Here is a 20,153-nt window from a genome sequence, read left to right as displayed (position 1 = left end):
GTGGTTCATACTCGACAACAATGCAATGATGATGATATGTGTAAAGGAAATGCTAATGTGCATTTTATGTAATTCTGCATATGTTGATTTTTTTTCTGCTCGCAAAAACAAAAGCATTAGTTTTTATAGTTCAGATAAACTCATTAATTTCATTAAAATCAAAACCAAATTGAACGTATCACCTTTATGTTTGGACAGAAATGTGCTCCCAATCCATTGGCGTCATCATCACCAGGCTTCTAGGGCTTTAGCCAGGAATGTTTTTTTGACTAGTCCCAAATCAAGAATTGAGTAATCACAGGTCCATGAGTGAGAGTTTAGGCACAAGCTCATGAGTCCAAATTACCTGACCAAAAAGAGTTTGAATTATATCTTTTGTGTTCATTTTATTTCCCACAAATGATGGTCTAACTCCTGCTCCAGGGTGTTCATCCATCCATCCATCCATCCTAGTTCAGATCACAGTTGCAGCAGGCCAGGCAGTGGGACCATTGTTTGTTTCTCAGGACAACAGGACAACGATCCCAAACACTCCTCCAGGCTGGTTAAGAGCTATTTGACCAAGATGGAGACTGATGGAGAGCTGCGTCACATGACCTGGCCTCCACAATCACCCGACCTAAACCCAACTGAGATGGTTTGGGATGAGTTGGACCGCAGAGTGAAGGAAAAGCACAACACTTTTTTTGTACATAATTCCACGTGTTCCTTCATAGTTTTGATGTCTTTGATATCAATCTACAATGTAGAAAATAATGAAAATAAAGGAGAAACCAGAAGCTGAATGATACTGAATATACCTGTCCATAAATATACATAAATGTCCAGAAGTGTGCTATAACAGATTTCATATTTGTCATGAAATATTCAAATATTTTTTCAACATATGTGAAATTCGGCTAACACACAACCTGACCTCGACCTGTTTAGCTGATTCAAACTATCTTTGATGAATCCTCATGGAAAATACCTATAAAATGAATGAACTACAACCATAGACTGTGTAGAGGTTTATGACTACAACCCGTACGAAGTTGTTACCTGCACACGCTGTTCAGGTAACACAGTTTTCAGGACAATGCCGCCACCTAGTGGAGATGTGGCGGTATTTATACCGAGCTGCCCTCCCGTGATGCTCTGCGCTGAAGCCGTTCGACCAATAGCGTCGTTTGTTTGGCCGTTACTCTCCTCTCATTGGTTGAGCTGAATTTAAAAGTACTCTTTCAAATGTTTCTTATCTGAGGGTTTAGTGCGCCAGAGAAGCTGTCTGTGAGAGTCTGTGTGGTCCGTGGAGGCGAAAGACGATAAATATATACTCACAAATCATTTTACTGCTGGAAACAATAAGCGAGTAGGTTGTTGAAGGGAGAGGAAGATACGTGAACTGTGTTATTCGGTAAGTTACGCTAGATAAACAATTTATTTTTGGCTAGCGCTAGCCAGCATGCTAATTCTGTCTTGTGGTGAACGTTAATAGTTCACAGACACATTTCAGTCATATTTAAATGCTGTCGGAGCTCTGTGTCAGTAGTGTTATCTCTGAGCCGACCTCCAGTTAGACCGTTTCTGATGTTTGTTGTTGTTGTTGTTGTTTTCATACTGTGAAGTGTGTAACGGTGTTTTTGCAGAGGAGGACATCTCTCTGCAACCATGGCTTCACACAACCTGAGCGGCATTAAACGGGACGAAAAGGGGAGAAACATCCAGGTGGTTGTCAGATGCAGGTATGGAGAGAAAACCGAACCTTTATATGTGTTTATCCTACATTTTATTGATGTATATAACTTCGTCTCTTGAACTGACTTAAAGGTAGATATGGGGCTCTTTTCCCCCTGTCTCATGTTGTGGAAGTATTTTTTTTTTTTTTTTTTTTTTACAAACCTATACATGTCTGTTTTTTTTTAGCTTAAAACTGCATTAGAAAATAACAATGATAATAATGATAAGAACCTATTTACAATAGTAAAATGAATGGAATTGATTATTAGACATACATAGGAAGGAATTAATTAAGTAAAAGCACATTTTTAAAAAGTGTGTATTTCCTCGACCATTAGATCATCCCAGAGCGACAGGGACCTAACCCAGTATTTTGGGAAGTGAAATAATGATGCTGGGTGTGATGTGACGTTGTCAAGAGCTAAGCATCTGTCTTTTAAAAAAACCCTGGAATCTGTCTAGCAACACTTTTAGTGTTGCTAGAAAACATTTTTAGTTCATTTATCTACCAGCTACCTGACATCGTCACTAAACTTCATCTCTCATTGTGAGCTCTCTCGTGATTTAGTTGGCAAGAATAAAAGGCAAGTTAATTTCAGAGAAGTCAGACCTGTGTCCACTGCGTCGTCCTTTCAGGCCTTTTAACACAACGGAGCGCAAGTCCTCCCACGGGGTCATTGACTGTGATGCAAACCGGAAGGAGGTGATGGTGAAGACAGGAGGGATGAACGACAAGGCGTCAAGGAAGACCTACACATTTGACATGGTGGGTGGACGCAGGCCTGCAGCTTTTGTCTTTACGCTCACATAAAATGCTACAGGATGCTATTTCCCCTGTGGAGAATGTTTGTTTCTTTGTTTGTTTGTGTGGTTGCAACAGACGTCCCAAACGGTACAAAGCCGATCAAACTCTGATCCGTTCTTTATTACGGTGTTTTGTCCTCCTCAGCCTGCTGGTGTTGCTGTGCTGCTCTCCTTAATGATACTCTGCCTCTACAGTGCAGTATTTCTCTGCATAGGAGAGTGAAAATTTGAAAATTTGCAATTTAATTAACCAAATAGTTGCCAACTATTAAAGTAATTGCCAACTGCTTTGGCAATCAATTAATTGATTTCAATAACTTAAGAAAAATGACTTCTTTGATTCCAGCCTTTTAACTGTGAATATTTTATATCTTTCCTCCTTTATGACAATAAAGTGAATGAGGATGTAACAGATAATCGTTTGTTGCAGCTCCAAAAATGAGTGCGTGACTGTGAAAAATTACTTTAAACATTGAGCTTTTCCAAAAATCATTTGTGGGGGTGGAAGCTGCTCTTTCTAACACCGCTGCACTGTCAGAGTGGATTCCAGTCAGAGAGAGGTCTTCTTTCAGGAAGACCTGTTAATCTTTGGTTCATATCAATATTTTAAGCTTATTAACTTCATATTTTTTATCAGATTAAGAAGCTGCAGCCCTTATTGAAGTGTGTATGAGATGCATATTCACTAAACATTTAAGGAAATGGAAGTGTTGAATCAGAATTGCGAGCCTCATCCCTGCTAGTTATTGACGTAAAGCAGCTGATGGCACAGCCCGTCTGTCACCCCAAATGATGAATGCAAAGAAAGAACCTACTTGGAGGTCGATTGCCTTCATTTCTTTTTTTCTTTTCTTAAATTGAATCATCTTTTCCAAAGGTATTTGGTCCAGCTGCCAAGCAGATCGACGTCTACAGGAGCGTCGTCTGTCCCATTCTGGATGAAGTCATTATGGGATACAACTGCACTGTTTTTGCGTAAGTGATTTAGAAAAAAATAAATGAAACTATAAATGTTATTATATTTTTTTTTTTGTTAATAACCCATCCCTTCTGTGCTGTATTGTTCAGCTACGGGCAGACTGGAACAGGAAAGACGTTCACCATGGAGGGAGAGAGGACTCCAGACGAGCAGTTCACCTGGGAGGAGGTGAGTTTAGTCTGTCTAAAGGGAACATTCACATTTTTCCGTTCCTGTTTTTGTCAGTAGAGATAAAGCCTAATCGAACAGACTCTCAGACAGTAAGTGAGCAGATAATGAACTGATTCCTGTCAACACTTGCTGCGTTCGTGTTCTTTAGGACCCTCTGGCCGGCATCATCCCCAGGACTCTACACCAGATCTTTGAGAAGCTTTCTGAGAACGGCACCGAGTTCTCAGTCAAAGTCTCGCTGTTGGAGATCTACAACGAGGAGTTGTTCGACCTGCTCAGCCCCAGCGAGGACGTCACAGAGCGTCTGCAGCTCTTCGATGACCCGCGCAACAAGGTAACTGTCAGATGGCATAAATAAATATCTGCTGCTACGATTCAAGTATTTGCTTTTGAGAGTGTCCTACAGTTCTTGCTGTTCTTCCAGCTTTTATTTTGCCTTTTGGGAACATTTGCTTTTCTTGCATGGGCTTTTTCTAAATTTCTTTACTGTTGAAATACATTTCCCAAAATGTTAAAATCATGGACACAAGACGTTCTTTTAGTTACAGGAATTTATTCGCACGTCTATGCTGTCAAACATGCATTGAGAACTAGATGAAATAAAACGCAGATATCATGAAATGACTCTTAATGCAATGAAATCATAATAATGCAAGGCAATATTATTAATGTAGCACCATTCAGACACAAGGTGATTCAAAGTGCTTTACAAGGACATATTGATACATTTAAATAAGACAGAACAACATTAACATTGCACATAAAAGACAATAAAAATACAAAATGAAAATTGGCAATTAAAACGAAAAGAAATTGCATTTAAAAAAACAACAAAGCGAGTTCAATGGCTACAGATGAGAGGGAAGCTGTGTAACCAGTAAAACAAATCTCACAAAAAAGAAAATATAGTTTGCATAACCCATTATCCTTGAAGGCTATAAGTGGGTAAACTTACCGATAAATAGTTATAACTCAGGTGAAGTACCATGTTGCTGTTGTGAACTTTTAATTATCTGTTAGCCACCCCGTTAGCATATTTAATAGTTACAAATACAATGTAGACATGGTCGTAGAGGTATCAATTCTGCTATATGTTGTTTTAGTTAGTGATTTTGTCCTGGACCACGTTATACTGGGAGGTGTTTCTAATATTCTGCCCCCCGCGGCACAACTTTTAACTATGACCTCAATGTTAAGCATGTGGTTGAATTTATTCACGCTGTATATGAAGATGGACGACATAATGGCTCCTAAAAAGTGAGGCCGAAACATCTTGATCTTGATTATTAAACTTAAATGATGTACCTGACTGATGGCAGCTTCACCATTCCTTAAATGGAGCACAGTGGGACTCATACCGATCAATTAAAATAGTCCTTATTCAGTACTAATAACGATCCTGCAGAACAAATTGGGACATTTGCATACATTTTCTCATCTTCTGTGGCCTCTGCTGTGACTGCTGCGTGTTGTGTTGCAGCGAGGCGTGGTGGTGAAGGGCCTAGAGGAGGTGACGGTTCACAACAAAGATGAGGTTTATCAGATCCTGGAGAGAGGGTCAGCCAAGAGGAGGACGGCCTCCACGCTCATGAACGCCTACTCTAGGTACTCACCGAGAGTGCGCCATAGTCTACAACCAGCTAGGACCCATTTTTACTTTCGTGGATTTTTATTTCTCACTTATTTTTTGGGGAGACTGTTTACCGTTTCTCTCTTCTATTTCCGTGCAGTCGCTCCCACTCTGTGTTCTCGGTCACTATTCACATGAAGGAGATCACTCTGGATGGAGAGGAGCTGGTGAAAATCGGCAAACTCAATCTGGTAACAATCCCTAGTATTTAAATATGAAATGTTTTCAACTGGAAGGTTTTAAACCTGAAGTAATTAATGTAATGGGCCAAGACATTAGTAATACTTCCGAAACAATAGTTATTTTGCTTGAATAAGGTAGTTAAGTAAGTGTAGTAAGTATATTTAGTGAAGGCTCTATTAACTTACAGGAAAGATGTCAATTCCTGAGACAATTCTCCTCATTTTCCATGTACAAAGTAGAAAATTAAAGCCTGGTTTGAGGACACGTTGTTTAAAATTGTTGAATTTCTAAGACATGACCAGCAAACTTCTGCCCTCCAGGTGGATCTGGCTGGCAGTGAGAACATCGGGCGTTCAGGTGCAGTGGACAAGCGAGCTCGCGAAGCAGGAAACATCAACCAGTCCCTGCTAACACTGGGCAGAGTGATCACCGCTCTGGTGGAGAAACGGCCTCACGTCCCCTACAGGTAGAGTCACGATTCATGTGTGAGATCATATATGCAATAAAAATGCAAAAATGACATTGCAGCATGGTTTGTTGAGCTTTCTTATAGAGTTAGATGAGATCAGTACCACCCTCTTGTGTCTGAAGTATGAATCTACAGCCAGCAGCTAGTTAGTGTAGCATAGAGACTGGAAAATGGCTAGTGTGGCTCTGTCTAAAGGTGACAAAGTTCACATAGCAGCAACTCTAAGCTCACTTATTTATACCTAATTTCTGAAATCTTTACAACAGCAAAGTGTAAAAACAACCACTTATGGTTTCTTGCTCCTGGCCAAGAAATGATCACACTCACAACTGTCCAAAATATGTACCACTGACACTGATTTGTTGTTACTCATTGGCCGACCTGTATGCAAAAGGGATGTGCATCTCCATCGCTGAGGCCGTTGCGATGCTTATCTCAATGTATTGCCAACAATCATGGATACATTAAAGACGCGCATGAAGCAAATTCCATTACGTCATGATACAATTCGTCCCTATTGCAATACAGTGCAGAGTACAGAGTCGACATTATACAGTTCAATGTGATGCAATATTAGAAGAATATGTTGCAATTCATAATTGTCCAGAGTTTGATTTTATTTCTTTGGTTCTTGAGCAAAAAAGCAAACATGAACTGAATCACAATTCACCGTATTTGCGTACATTGAATATTCAAACCAGACGCAAATGAAAGATTCAAGTCTCAGTTATGAATAAATCTGTTTCAAACATAAATGATGCAGAAAAATATGGCAGGATTTCCCCTTGCAGTCAGCATGATGACAAAGATGACAAAAACAGGGACTTGATCATCTCATATTGTGCCTAAAATCTGTGGATCAGAACATGTCTGGTATGGAATTACACTGGGAACGATCAAGTTTAAAATGAGACCAAACTTTTTCTATGGATGTCAGCCTGTAATCTGCGGTCACAAATTGTATCCAGTCCACACTTCTATAATCTGGGCAGTCGCCTCATGAACTTGTATGCCAATGCACCAACATGAATAGCTTAATCTTGCTATTGCTGGTACCCAATATTGTTATATTTACAATGACTAAACATAAGCTGGTATTTCATCCTTAATGATTTACAGGTGTAGCTCTAATTACTCACTGGATAAACTGTGTGTACTGTTCCTACAGGGAGTCTAAGCTGACCAGAATTCTACAGGACTCACTGGGAGGACGAACAAAAACCTCCATCATCGCCACCGTGTCACCTTCCTCCAGCAACCTGGAAGTACGTTGTATGCTTTATGTTGCTTTTTGCCTTTTAAACTTAAGAGTTTCTATAGCTCCAGTGCACTCCGCTCCTCTGGTTCAGCACACGCTCATGGCTGTGATATTCTTCCTCTCTTACAGGAGACTCTGAGCACGCTGGAGTATGCCAGCAGAGCCAAGAACATCATGAACAAGCCTGAAGTCAACCAGAAACTCACCAAGAGGACGCTCATTAAGGTAGAAACGTTTGACTACATACAAACTTTAGGCTTTGTGTCACATAAAGGAGAAATCTGTTATTTTTACAGCAGGGTCCTTTTTGTACATATTGTGGTGTCTAAATGACTGATGGGTACCAGAGGTTTTAGAACTGGTCCAGTAGATCACCTCAGCCGGCAGCTGTGATACAGACTGCAATGTAATCCCTGGGAACAACGTGATCAAACTTGGATCTGTTGCAGTTGACACCAAAATATGTGAAAATAGGGCCCAGGTTTCAAATGTCTGATTTTGATTATGTTTCCACATGGTTTTTCCATTATTTGAGTATTAGGATTACATAGCCTGTTTTGCGGCTGCCATGCTGACAATCTACTACTCCAAGTCTAAGCATCTTTGCACCTACTAGTTGTTTAGACGCTTAAACCTAGGGCCGGGGTTTAAAAATACTGCAGCAGTCTTTAAGTATGGTATCGGGCTTATAGGGAAAAGTCTCAATTACTTGCTGCACGTCAGAAAAATGTCTTTGATCCAAACAGTCAAGTCAATCAATGCAAGTCAGTCAACATCTTTTAAGGAAAATATTGGCATGTGTTTCTGTGCACTCAGGAATATACGGAGGAGATAGAGCGTCTGAAGCGCGACCTGGCCGCCACTCGGGACAAGAACGGCGTTTACCTGTCTGTTGAAAACTACGAGTAGGTCACATGAAGGGACCGGGAAAAACATTTTTTGTTTTGTTTTGTTTTAATGGCAGTCAGCCTTTAACTATGTAACACCAAGTACATCACCAAAATGTTGAATGTGACCTGGGCTAATGGGAATCTCAGCCCTAATTTGGTGGTGGGGGGAACTTCCCTGTAATAGAAACTTGCATTCTTTTCCTCGATTGATATCGTGGTGTTCACATTTTGTCTGGCCGTCCAAAATTCAGAAGTTGAAAGTAGAGCTACAACTATGGATTACCTTAATTATCAATTAACCATTTAGTTAAACTTAAAAATTCCCATCAAGAGTTGAAGATGAATCTATCAAAATGTTACCTTATTTTCTTAATTGATTGACCACTTTTTTAAATTTATCTGTCTGCCCCTCAAGATGTCAGTAGATTTTTTTTTTTTAATTATTGTTTTGCTTTTAATCTTTTATAATGCCAATGTCACCCAGTTGGATAATGTGTTTTGAATTATTTTCTATACATATGTTTTTCTGTCATTAACCTAATATAATTGTGACTTTGGCAAAAGCCAAACTCAGAATTTAATTGAATTGAATTCAGAGCAGCAGCATTTTTTAATGAGATGTCTATTCACCATTAGAGATGCTGGATGCAGCTTGCTGTATGTTTGTGTCCTGACAGGTGTGTGTGTGTGTGTGTGTGTTTTTTTTTTTTCAGGAGTATGATGGGTCAGATCACCTCTCAAGAAGAGCACTCAGCAGAGTACACTGACAGGATCGCTGCCATGGAGGAGGAGCTCAAGAAGGTACGAGAGTCCGACTGTCGCACTCAGAGCCTTATTAAGATGGAGTGTAGCTTAATCAATGGCTGCAACTAACGATTATTGTCTTTATTGATTGATCTGTCTATCATTGTCTCGATTAATCGATTAGTTGTTTGGTTTTCAAAATGCCATAAAATGGTGAAAATTGTTGATCAGTGTTTTGAGAAGCTGGAATCAGAAGTTGGCCTTTTTAAAAAATTTGCCAAATCTGACAAAACAAGAATACTGAGAAAATCACTGTTGCCTCTGAAAAATATGAATGCAGTCTTTACACTGGAAAAAATGTCATAATCTGACTGACTGACCTAGAAATAATGAGGTTTTTTTTATAGTGCTTTTAGTGATAAAGCGTGTATTGTTAAAAAAAAAACAAAAAACATTTTATTAAAACAAGACATATTCACTGCTAAAAAAAAAAAAGGCCTTCAGGTAAAAGTAGGTATTGAGGATTTTAAAAAGGAGTTTCACAGGTGCTGGGCTCAAAAGCTGCTTCCACCAAACATGAAGCAAATATTCACCTCATGTTACTCTTTGGAGTAACTGCAGCATAAATTCACACAATTTCAGAATTGCAAGTGACACGCTCACTGTTTTACGATATCACACAGCATCATTGTCCTTAACTAATCAGTCTAAACTCCAAAATGGCTCTGAATACCACAGAGGACACACTGGACATCTCACTCCTTTTTTTTCCTTTGCACTCATCAAAGTTTATTGCAATGCAACTATAGTTGAACTGGAGTTTGTTAGGTGGAGGGTTGTTAGCCAGCGCTTTCTATGAGATTGATGCACCCATATTTTTATGCAGCTTTTTTTCCCTTTCCGTGGGAACATCTTCGCATCTTCTCCTTTAGCTTGCCGATCTGAGTTTAATTTAACTGAGGTTGGCGTCCCTTCCTACCTGGACAAGAAAGGAATGAGTCAATGTCCCATTAAATTTAATGAACTCAGCAGCTCATCACTGCACTCTTGTGTGACATTTTAACTTGTCTGTCTTGCATCATGTACCATATTTATGCTCGTTTCTACCTCTTCACACCTTGTTCCTGTCTGCAGGTGACTGAGCTGTTTGTGGACAGTAAAAGTAGACTGGAGCAGTGTGCTGTAGACCTGGATGAGAAGCAACAGAGGTCAGTGATTATTACGCAACACGTAAACACATCCTCCGTTTGTAACGGTTTATTTACAGGGTTTGTACAAAGTCATGAACGTTTGGAAAATTCTTAATTTTTTGGTCCTTACATGGTTATCAAGGTTTAGAGTGTGCTTGATGTGGGTATAAAGGAATTCTGTAAACTTAAACGACATAGTGGAATAGAAGTATAAAAAGAAAAGATTCACGTACAGTACAATTACCTGGACTGTGTACTTAAATACAGTACTTGAGTAAATGTGCTTGGTTTCCATTCCTCCGCTGCTGATTTCAGGCTGGAGGAGACGAGCCAAGACTTGCATCAGACCAAAGAGAAGCTGAGTCAGGAGGAGTTTATCTGCTCTGCGCTCTCCTCAGTCCAGGAAACGCTGTACGACACAGCGGGGCAGGTACAGATGAGCTTTACTGTTGCTGACTCATGACGCTTTTGTGTACATGACTGACAGTTTTATTAACTATATTCAGATGTTGGCTAGTTGGGTTTTCCTTTTTCCTCCCCTTCTGCCATTTCCTTTTTTCAGCAATTTGTTCCTCTTATTCTCCTTATTTTCATACTGTTAATAATACCCCTTCATTTTGTAATGCTCCATTGCATTTGTAACTTCCTGTTTTGCCCTTTTTTACTTTTTTTGTGACCAAGCTTCCTTTCTCGGCAAGGTTTTATTTTTTCTCTTCTGCTTGCACAGCTGTTTTATTAAGAAACATTTACAAGTCAGTGTGATCAGTCCTGGTGTTTTGTGTTTCCTCCTTCAGCTGCTCAGCACAGCGGACGCCAGCACCAGCGACGTGTCGGGTCTGCATGACAAGCTGGACAGGAAGAAAAAGGTCACATACTGATCAAGTTCACAGTCACTGTCAAGTGAAAACCATGCTGTTTCTGAATGCAATGATTTTTGTATTTATTTTTTTGGATGAACTGAGAAGATTCTCATGCTTCCTTTTCTGAGAAAGTTGAAACTATTTAAAAGTTCACTGCATTATCTGAGCAGCTCTTTTTTTAGCTAATGTCTGCAGGGTTTTCCATTAGGCAGTAGTACTAAGCTACCACTTGAGGTGGTAGTCAATTGTAATGGACTGTCTAACAACATTATGGAAAGGATCCCTACAGGGACAGACCTGTAAGATCCTTTTTGTTTAACCAGAAACAGCCATTGCTACTGAAACCCACCAGACTCCACTGACAAATACATCACAGAACACTGTTTCTGATCTAGTCTACTGTTTAATTAATTAGTTTCTTTGTGTTATGTGTTACTCAAATATTTGGTTTGTGTCCAAAATGACCCCTTAAAACACCAAAGTCACACAATGAAACAAACAAACCAAGCAATACAGTGGTAGAGCAGCAACTCCCATGTAAAATTACTTTTTTGCATTGCAGAAACTTTTAATGTAGTTTGTAGGAGAAAGTATGATTAAATTCATAAATGGCTAGAAATCATGTGTCTGGACAGATCAGCAACATCATCTGTGCATCTTCTTTGCAGTAGATGAATTAGGACTCACAAACTCGCGCTTGGTTGACATTGCAGGTGGAGCAGCATAACAGTCAGATCCAACAGAGCTTTGCTCAGCGGATGGACGGAGCGTTGAGCAACATGCAGCGCAGCATTCAGCAACAAGGAACCAAACACCACAACATGCTGAGCAGCTACTCACGGGCCATCGGTAAGACCAGAGAGCCGCTGGAGTGGAGCTTAACGTGTTATTTTTCTTGAAGGTGTAGGTCTAATTTGAATTTCATACACAAAAATGTATATTAATATTTAAAGCTAAGCACTTAGTGTTTTCAACATGTCAGGAGGAAGTTATTAGGTGTTGAGTTGACAGCCTGATATATTACTGTCCTTAAACAGGCCAAAAATAATGTGATTTCTATGCAGGGAATTTACTTACTAGAAAGAAAAATCATTTCTCAACAAGATTTAGTGATATGTAGTTTAGTTGTAATGAAAAATAGCAGGATAAAGAAAAGTAAAAAATGGAAATCTGTCTGTTATATTTAGATAGATCCTACAAACGTGTGCAAATTGATGACTGATGTTGTCGTGGTCACCAAAATCACTTGGATTCAATGCCTTGAGCTATGAACATCGACGGAGACTTTGGCCACTATCGTCTCCTTCTTTCTGGGCCAGACCGCCGTCAGTTATTTCCATTATTGTCACAAAATCAAAAATACACAGGACAGCTTGGTGGTGGCTGTCGGGCCTTTGAGAAGTAGCTAATCTTAAAGTTATTTAAAACCTCTTTTAAATTGTATTTATGTCTCCCTGTGTCCGTTTTCCTGAACAGATGGTTTGCTTGTGACGAATGAGGCGGCTCTTAAAGGAGCTCTGACCACCATGGAGTCCTTCGTGGGTGGTGTCGGGCAGCTGGTGGCCGAAGGCGTGGCTCGCTGTCAGGATAGAGTGCGGCAGCAGGAGGCACTGTGTCTGCGGGACAAGGAGAGCCTGCTGCAGCTGCTGGTGAGGACGGGACAACCTCAACAACTGACACATAACGGGGGGAGTTTGGAGGCTGTATTCGGTCTGACGTGGAGTATTGTAACCTGTCTATGTGTGCAGGATGAACATCGACAGGACATGGAGGAGGTCTTGGTGGGTCGGACTCTGATGGGTCTTTCGGCCGTCAAGGAGATCAACAACAGCCTGAGAGCCACAGTGGAGACGCAGCGAGCGCTGGCTGACCAGGTCGGACCCTACCTGTGTTCTGTCTTCTTGCATGTGTCCCTGTGCTTAAACCACCTTCTCATCCTTCTCATTCTCGTATCGTCTCCCTCCCACAGGTGGAGGGGATGAAGGAGGTCGGTGTGTGCTTCAACAGCTTGGTCCAGGAGCTGGCAGCGCTGCGGGAGGCCGCCATGCAGGACCTGAGTGCGCTGCAGACTGAACAGGATAAGCTGGAGGACGAGATCAGACAAGCGCAGGAGAAACACCAGACGGTAAGGGCTGATCTGCGGGGCACGATGCAGATTTGGCCTTTCAGCAGCTTCGGCCCTGCGTGTCTCAATGTACAGAGAAAGTTTGACAGCATCCACATTTAGGAGTCATAACTGGTCCGACTTTATCAGAATGCATTTTCAGCTGAGTGAAACTAACATCATTATTGTGCTTCCCCTTTCTGTCAGAGTATGAAGCAGACCATCCAGTGCCTGCAGGACCAGCTCAACCTGCTGTCCATGGAGGCCCAGAAGGACTACACTGATCTACGTGCTACCTCAAGAGCTCTGCAGAAACCTGTACAGACCCTACAGAAGTACATCAACAGGTGAGACACAGACAAAGGCTTTCCCTTATACTTGGAGTTACAGTCAAGCGTCTCTGAAAAGCCTAGAAAAGGAATTTCAAATCATCACATAAAACAAAATCTTTCAATAAAACTCTTATCCATTTCTTCCACATTGTCACCATCCTGGGTCTCCTTGAGTACAGCGGCTGCAGTACAGTAGAGCGTCAGGCTTCGGCCCAGGCGGACCTCCTCTCCTCCACCTCCTGCTCTCTGGCCTCCTCTCTGCGTCTGAACGCCGACGAGAGCCGCCAGGCGCTGGAGGAGCTGACCGGCTGCTGCTCCCACCTCCACAGCTCTGTGTCGGGTACCGAACTCATCTTTTCTTCAGTCATCGTTTAAACATCAGATGTACATCTACAGAACATTGATTTTACATTATTGCTGATGCTGTTGATTTGTGACTGCAGGTCTGGTCGAACGTGACCTTCAGTGGAGCTCCAGAGCTGGGGAGCATGCAGAGACTCAAGCCCAGGAACACATTTCCCTGATGGGGAGAATTTCAACTGAAGCTCAGGCCCTCCACCAGGTAAAAATGTCTTTTTTTTTTTTTTTTGTTTGTTTTTTTGGGTTTTTTTTAGCTGGTCCATTGCTGCCTCAGGCATTTTTAGGGGACTTGTTCAGATCCAAAGTCACACAATAACACACACAAAATAACTAAGTCAACACACCAAGGCACACAAATTCTGTTCTGGAAGGTAAAAATGCAGAAAGGATCTTACAGGTCTGTCTCTGTAGGGATCCTTTACATAATGTTGTAAGTGGAAAAACAAACACTTTTAGTGGACCTACTTTGATCAGGTCATGTTGCAGCCCGTCTGGTGGCTGCTGGCTGAGGTGATCTACTGGAACAATTCTAAATTGTTTTGAACCCAAAATATGTAAGAATAAGGCTCTGATTTATCATTTAATTTCCTTTAGTGAAACTGTGCCTGTGGGTCTTCAGGCTTCATTATACTGAAGTTTGTGGTTTCACTGTGTCATGACAAACGCTTCACCTCGGAGATGAGCTAGAGATGAAACTTCATAACTTCAAGACCTCATAACTTGCCCGTTCTCTAATCCTTCATCTTTTATCTTTTCACAGAGTGTCGAGATGTGCTGCACTGAACGTCTCCAGACAGCCGAGGAGGAGCTCTCCAGTCGGCAGGAGGAGGTGAAGCGGGCTCTGATGGCTGTGCAGAGCCAGACCTCCCTGGACCAGACTGTCGTGGACCAACAGCAGGCTGAGCTCCGGGGCCACGTGGAGACGAGCCAACAGCTGGTCCACTGCTTCCTGCAGGAAGAGCTGCAGCAAGATGTCCCCACTGGTAAATGATATAACCAGGGTGCCTTTTTCTTCTGTTTTCAAACTCCTTATTAAGTGGTGAGGTCACAAACCGGTTCCTCTGTTGCCTTCAGGTGCAACCCCTCAGCGTAAGGAGTTTGTGTATCCCAGGCAGCTGGTGAAGTCGCGGAGCCGAGGAGAGCTGTTGGAGAGCCTGAGGAAGCAGCAAGAGAAGCTTCAGGCCGCCATGGAGGAGGAGGAGGATGAGGACGAGAACGATGAAGAGGAGGACCAACACAGCCAGGCTGATCACGTACGTGTTATTTATTTTCCTCCACTGGAAGCAGCGACAGACACGTACTCTGAATTGGTCAGTTACTTGTGTGATACGATGGTTTATATTTACGGTGGTTTATATTTAATAGGCTGATATTGTTTTTGTTGAAACCAGTTTACCTTCATTCAGTAAATTTACACTGAACTTAAAAATGCTGACTAGAATACTGGCAGCATTTTCTTTTCTTTTTTTTTTTTTTTTTTTTTTTCCAAAGAAGCCATTTTATTTTTAAATGTTTGCATCTTTTCCCTCTCTCTTGTGTTCAGGACTCCCTGGAGGAGGAGCTGAGTACTTGTAATGAAAGCTTGGCCACAGAGCCGTCCTTTATTGATGAGAACCTCGTCTTCAACGAGTCCAAACGCGTTCCTTTCTTCAAGGTGAGCTGTGTGTGTGTGTGTATATGTATAACTTACTAAAGGTTGGAACTGTGTGGGTTTTACATATGGGTGGAGGATTTACACTCTTGCTGAGGATTTTCTTCTTTCTTTTATTTTTCTAAGTGTCTGACATCATTATGGAAAGGATCCCTACAGAGACAGACCTGTACGATACTTTTGGTTTAACCACAAACAGCCGTTATATCGCTCCAGACTCCATTGACAAACAGGATTTTTACCTCTCACAACACTGGGGTTGCTGGTGTAGTTGTTGGTCTTAAGTATTTTAACATATTAGTTTGGGTCCGAACAAACTTTTGAAAATATCAAAGTCACACAGTCAGAAACTAATTAATTTTACCTTACAGAACATAGGAGTTGCTGGTCTACCGCTGCCTCCACTGGTTACAGTTTTTGGCAAAGGAGTCTAGTGACTTTAACCTGATAAATAGCTGTTTGTGGTTAAACAAATATACAAGAGTTATCCTTTCAAACAGGTTGAAGGGTTTTTGCCCACTTTTGTCAAGTTTTACTGAGTATTCATAATGATTCAATATTCTCTTAATATTACTTTTTTTTTTTTTTTTTTTTTTTTTCAGCAAAAGAAAGGTGGTAAGAAGGAGTCAAAGATCCCCAGCAGGCCGAAAGCATCAGAAAACGAAGCTACATCAACGCCTCAGAAATCCAGACTGCCACTGCGCTGTCAAAATTAAAACTTTTAATATATTCTTTTAAACTATTATTACTGTTCAGCTCTTTCTTACACGCTAAATCATTTTGTTTACTAAATGTTGTCCCATGAACTGTCACTTGTTTTAGTAGCATAATTGTCTCTACATTTTCAAGTTGCTTGTAAAATTAAAGAGATTTTATACTTGTTATACTCTCAATTCATTGCAGTAGGTAACAAAGTAGAGCACTGATATGCTCGTCATTTATTTATCATCCAGAATGGGGAATAAGTGATCTGGTGAAACCTTTGAAGGGAAGTAACAGGATATGTCTAAATACCCACTTGTGATATTCACAAATCATTTCTTACTGCTAAAGTTAATGGGGCACTTTACAAACTGCGTCAAAGATGTTACACAACAGGAGTTTTCTGTTATCCTCAGACTGTTAATCCTTTTAAAAAGGACAAGACGGAGATTCGTCTCCTGTAATGATTTCTGTGCAAAACATTGGGCAGGTAATTGATTTAACTTGGGTGTTCAGGGGAGGGCAAACAGCTACAGCAGTTCCGCACCCGTCACATTTATAAACTTAGAAGCTCAGCTTTTGGCACAAATCACTTCCTGAATCTGTAGGGCTTGTAACACTGCATATATTTAGCTATGGGCCAACTGAGCCCCTTTTCAAACACTCATTGTTAAGCCAAAGTCCAGAGCTGTATGATTCACTTCTGCTGGCCCTGTTCGTAACACACCGCTGTGATGTTTGTGTTGTAGAACTACTCTTTAACATCGAGAGAGAAATCCATTGGTTACTTTAGCCACATGTTGAGCTGATTTTCAGGAGATAACCCTGAAAACTCTGGGCTAACCTGCCCTGTGGCAGGGCCAGCTAACCCTTGGAGGGTGCCAGTGTGAAAACTCTCTTAGTCCTATGTTAAGTGCTTGTCTGAGGACAATGCTTGGCATAGTTTCGCAACCATTGCTTCTCTTTTCCAAAAGTTATTTCAGGAATGTTTATTCGAGGGGGCATTTCAAAGTGCTTTTTATTTTTACACACAATGCACCTACCGAAAGGTGTTAAATTATGGTCAGTGACAACACAACCGTGGAAGACAGTTGGGGATCCTTTAAAAAAAAAAAAAATCCTTGAAACTGAGGCAGGTGTGGTGGAAAATGTCAATTAAAAAAAAAAAAGTGTATATTTGACAGACTTTAGGGCTATATGAGCAAAAGATTTGATTTTCGCAGATCAACTGCTGGATTCCTACGTAATATTTTCCAGTGAGTTTAAACTTTCCTTTAAATTTTAATAGAAGAATTTCAGAAATGCACCTTTAGCTGGAACTGAGGACAAATATCTACCAAAGTCTGTCTTTTATCACTCATGCCTTGTGTGACACTCTCACACCGCCTCTGGGTTTATCCATGCAGTGTTGTATTATTTCAAACTCTCAAGCATCTAACTGTTTGTTTCATTGTCTAGTTCAAATTAAATATACCTAAGTGTGCCTACTGCACAACATGGAGGGGAAAGTGTTCAGATCTTCATACTTTCGGTTTCGCCTGGTGTAACGATTAGTAATGTCTCCCCAATCAAATATGTTCTGGTGACCCGCCCTTACTGGAAGTTTCCTGTCAAAAAGCCACAGCGTACATATCTAAATTAACACCAAATCAGTATTAAAATGCTTATTGGTCTTCGTGTTTTCTTTACTTGTAGTTTCCATTTTTCCATTCCATTTTTCGCTCCCAAGTGTAAAAAAGTCGAGTGATTTCCTGAAAACAGTTATTCCGGACTTTTACGTTGACGTAGCTGGCTAACTTAACGCCTTTACGCCTCCCATGAAACGAGTAAATAACCGATGTAGTGGCTATAACACGCATCCTAAACAAACTTTAGCTACTATCTATGCCATGGTATGTTGTGTTAGTGTGAGAGTCTTGCATGTGGAATAAGTCGTAGATTGAAATGAGTTGAATTTGAATCGGGCACACTTAAGGGCACCTAAAACGTCTTCCCGATGCTGGTCTGTGACGGTACACATTCTGGTAGTTGCTTCAACGAAGACAGCGGAAGCAGGGTGTTGGCATCTCGGTATCGAGCTGAAAGTCATTGTGTCGCTGGCTGGTATGAAGGTGGACGTTCAGTCGGTCCTACGCTGATCTGTGGACATGGAGAGAGGGGCAGGGGTCCGGCTCCTGTCGGTGCTGCTGTTGGCGGCGCTGAACGTCGCTGTAGCCGAAAATAAAATATCGTACTTCGTGGTTGGCGGTAAACTGGAGTTGAGGCCTTCTCCGGGTGATACACCTATCACCGACATCCTGTGGAAACACAAAACCAACCTGGTGGCCTTGTGGACGCAGGGTGGAGATTTGACTTACTTCGGCACGTTTAAAGGCCGCACCACCCTGGACGTGACATCTGGACGTCTGGACATCGGAGACATGAGTGAGGCTGACACTGGGGAGTATACAGTGGAGATCAACAACAAGCCCCAGAGTCCCCTCTATGATGCCAAAGCCATCGAAGAGGTGCCCAAACCTGTCGTCTGGATACAACCGTTGACGTGCAACAGTGGTTTGGACAGCTGTACGGCGGTCTGTGATGGAAACACGGCGAGGGCTGAGCCTGCCACCTTCAGCTGGAGGATGGGAAAGGAAGAGTGGAAAGTGTCGACGAGGGAGTTCGTCTTCCTCAAGGATGAGACTAGAGGGGTTGAAACCTTCACCTGCCAGATGGAGAACCCAGTCAGTAGGAAAGAAAGTGCTCCTACAGATAATCCGTTCTACAAGGCGGATTATACAGGCATTGCAGTCGGGCTCGGTGTGGGTGTGCCCCTCGTCCTTATTCTGGGGTTAGCTGTCTTCTTCAGGGACAAAATCAAGAACCGGGTCTTTAATGTTCAGAGCGACAATGCCCCTGGATCCGGGGCTGGAAATGGACAGCCAGCCTCCGAGACTAGTGCACTCAATCTAGATCATGAGTCCGATCCGAGTGCAGATCTTAAGACAAACCCGAGTACAGATCTTAAGACAAACCCGAGTGCAGATCTTAAGACAAACCCGAGTGCAGATCTTAAGACGGATTCAGTATGAGGACCCGGACCTCTCAGATCTGCACCCTGGTGCCATTGCGCTCACACTGCTTTTTTTATGTTTTTTTTGTTTTTTTAAATATTCAACGAACTCGTCGTCGTCTGTAGCAAGAGAGTTGTTTGGAGAGAAAGCAAGAAAGCATCATTGCTATAAAGCAGCCGCCTGTGCTGTTCACACGTGGTTGCCAGTGGGGCCCGGCTATACAACAAAATGATAATAAACATGTAATGAATAAGGAGGAGGAGGATGATGGATGGATGGATGGATGGAGAGACGGAGAGACATTTGTTTATTGTGTGGCCTAGCAAAAGAAGTGCCCTTTGAATGTTAGTTTGGCTACATTTCAGCAGTCCGATCCAGGGTCGTGTCAGGACAATCGCATGTGATCCGAGTGTGAAATATCATATAACCTCTAATGACACTGTATAATCGCTGTAGCTCTGCTTTTACTGCCGGAATGTGTATAATCCTTATATGTTTAAAAGAGGAAGTGTATGAAGCAGACTTTTTTCTAATAAAAAAAAAAAAAGAGGCTCGCCTCTTTGTAAAGTAAAACATTGTATCTTTTACCGTCAATGTTCAATTTTTTTCTCATTTAATAGTTACAGACGAAGCACATTAATGGAATTAATATTGTGTAAGCAGCACGTCACACGTTTTGACATTTTTTTACTGATGACTTTGCATCTGCAGATGATCGGTGTGTATAGATGCATGTGATAGGAAAAAAAAAATGTCAATCTGCTAAATGTCATGCACTACCCTTTGTCATTTCTGGCCTGTCATTATCTCAGCAGCCTTCTTCTTTGGACTTGGATAAGATTTAAAAAAAAAAAAAACTTTCCTTCTGCCGCTATTCTTAATTTATTTTAGTTAAGATTTTAATGATTCGATTGACTTGTGGTCTGTTATAAGTGCCTCAATAAATCCGTGTTTCACTTTGCTACACAGACTGTAGACTCGTTTTTATTTCCCATGTATAAGAAAATGGACGCAGGAGTGAAACGAAGCCGGAAGTGAGTGCGGATTGCCCTCT

General features: G+C 41.5%; 2 protein-coding genes across 2 annotated transcripts; both read left to right on the top strand.

Annotated features, from left to right (window-relative positions):
• The first annotated feature begins 1,257 nt into the window (after window positions 1-1,257).
• kif11 (kinesin family member 11) lies at window positions 1,258-16,185 on the top strand. The gene is made up of 27 exons (XM_070841413.1): window positions 1,258-1,396; window positions 1,629-1,724; window positions 2,356-2,485; window positions 3,401-3,498; window positions 3,592-3,670; window positions 3,822-4,007; window positions 5,154-5,278; window positions 5,404-5,494; window positions 5,807-5,952; window positions 7,124-7,220; window positions 7,343-7,438; window positions 8,030-8,118; window positions 8,817-8,904; window positions 9,982-10,055; window positions 10,353-10,467; window positions 10,832-10,903; window positions 11,611-11,746; window positions 12,374-12,546; window positions 12,646-12,771; window positions 12,867-13,022; window positions 13,209-13,348; window positions 13,513-13,673; window positions 13,777-13,895; window positions 14,454-14,676; window positions 14,768-14,946; window positions 15,237-15,347; window positions 15,947-16,185. The coding sequence occupies exons 2-27, from the start codon at window positions 1,651-1,653 to the stop codon at window positions 16,058-16,060; spliced, it is 3,198 nt and encodes a 1,065-aa protein (XP_070697514.1). The 5' UTR covers window positions 1,258-1,396; window positions 1,629-1,650; the 3' UTR covers window positions 16,061-16,185.
• A 1,910-nt stretch (window positions 16,186-18,095) lies between these two features.
• On the top strand, window positions 18,096-20,063 carry LOC139210903 (lymphocyte function-associated antigen 3-like). Its single transcript, XM_070841102.1, has one exon. It carries the CDS (start codon window positions 18,194-18,196, stop codon window positions 19,115-19,117), a length of 924 nt encoding a protein of 307 aa, XP_070697203.1. The 5' UTR covers window positions 18,096-18,193; the 3' UTR covers window positions 19,118-20,063.
• Window positions 20,064-20,153: the final 90 nt, after the last annotated feature.

This window comes from Pempheris klunzingeri, chromosome 12, assembly GCF_042242105.1.
Source record: "Pempheris klunzingeri isolate RE-2024b chromosome 12, fPemKlu1.hap1, whole genome shotgun sequence".
Lineage (NCBI taxonomy): Eukaryota > Metazoa > Chordata > Actinopteri > Acropomatiformes > Pempheridae > Pempheris > Pempheris klunzingeri.
The sequence above is the reverse complement of the archived record's forward strand: the minus strand, read 5'-3'. Positions and strand labels throughout refer to the sequence as shown.

Coding starts and splice junctions, on each gene's coding strand:
- kif11 (XM_070841413.1), top strand. CDS start 1,651: ATGGCTTCACACAACCTGAGCGGCATTAAACGGGACGAAAAGGGGAGA. Junction 5,953..7,123: donor CGGCCTCACGTCCCCTACAG/GTAGAGTCACGA, acceptor CTGTTCCTACAG/GGAGTCTAAGCTGACCAGAA. Junction 7,439..8,029: donor CCAAGAGGACGCTCATTAAG/GTAGAAACGTTT, acceptor CTGTGCACTCAG/GAATATACGGAGGAGATAGA.
- LOC139210903 (XM_070841102.1), top strand. CDS start 18,194: ATGGAGAGAGGGGCAGGGGTCCGGCTCCTGTCGGTGCTGCTGTTGGCG.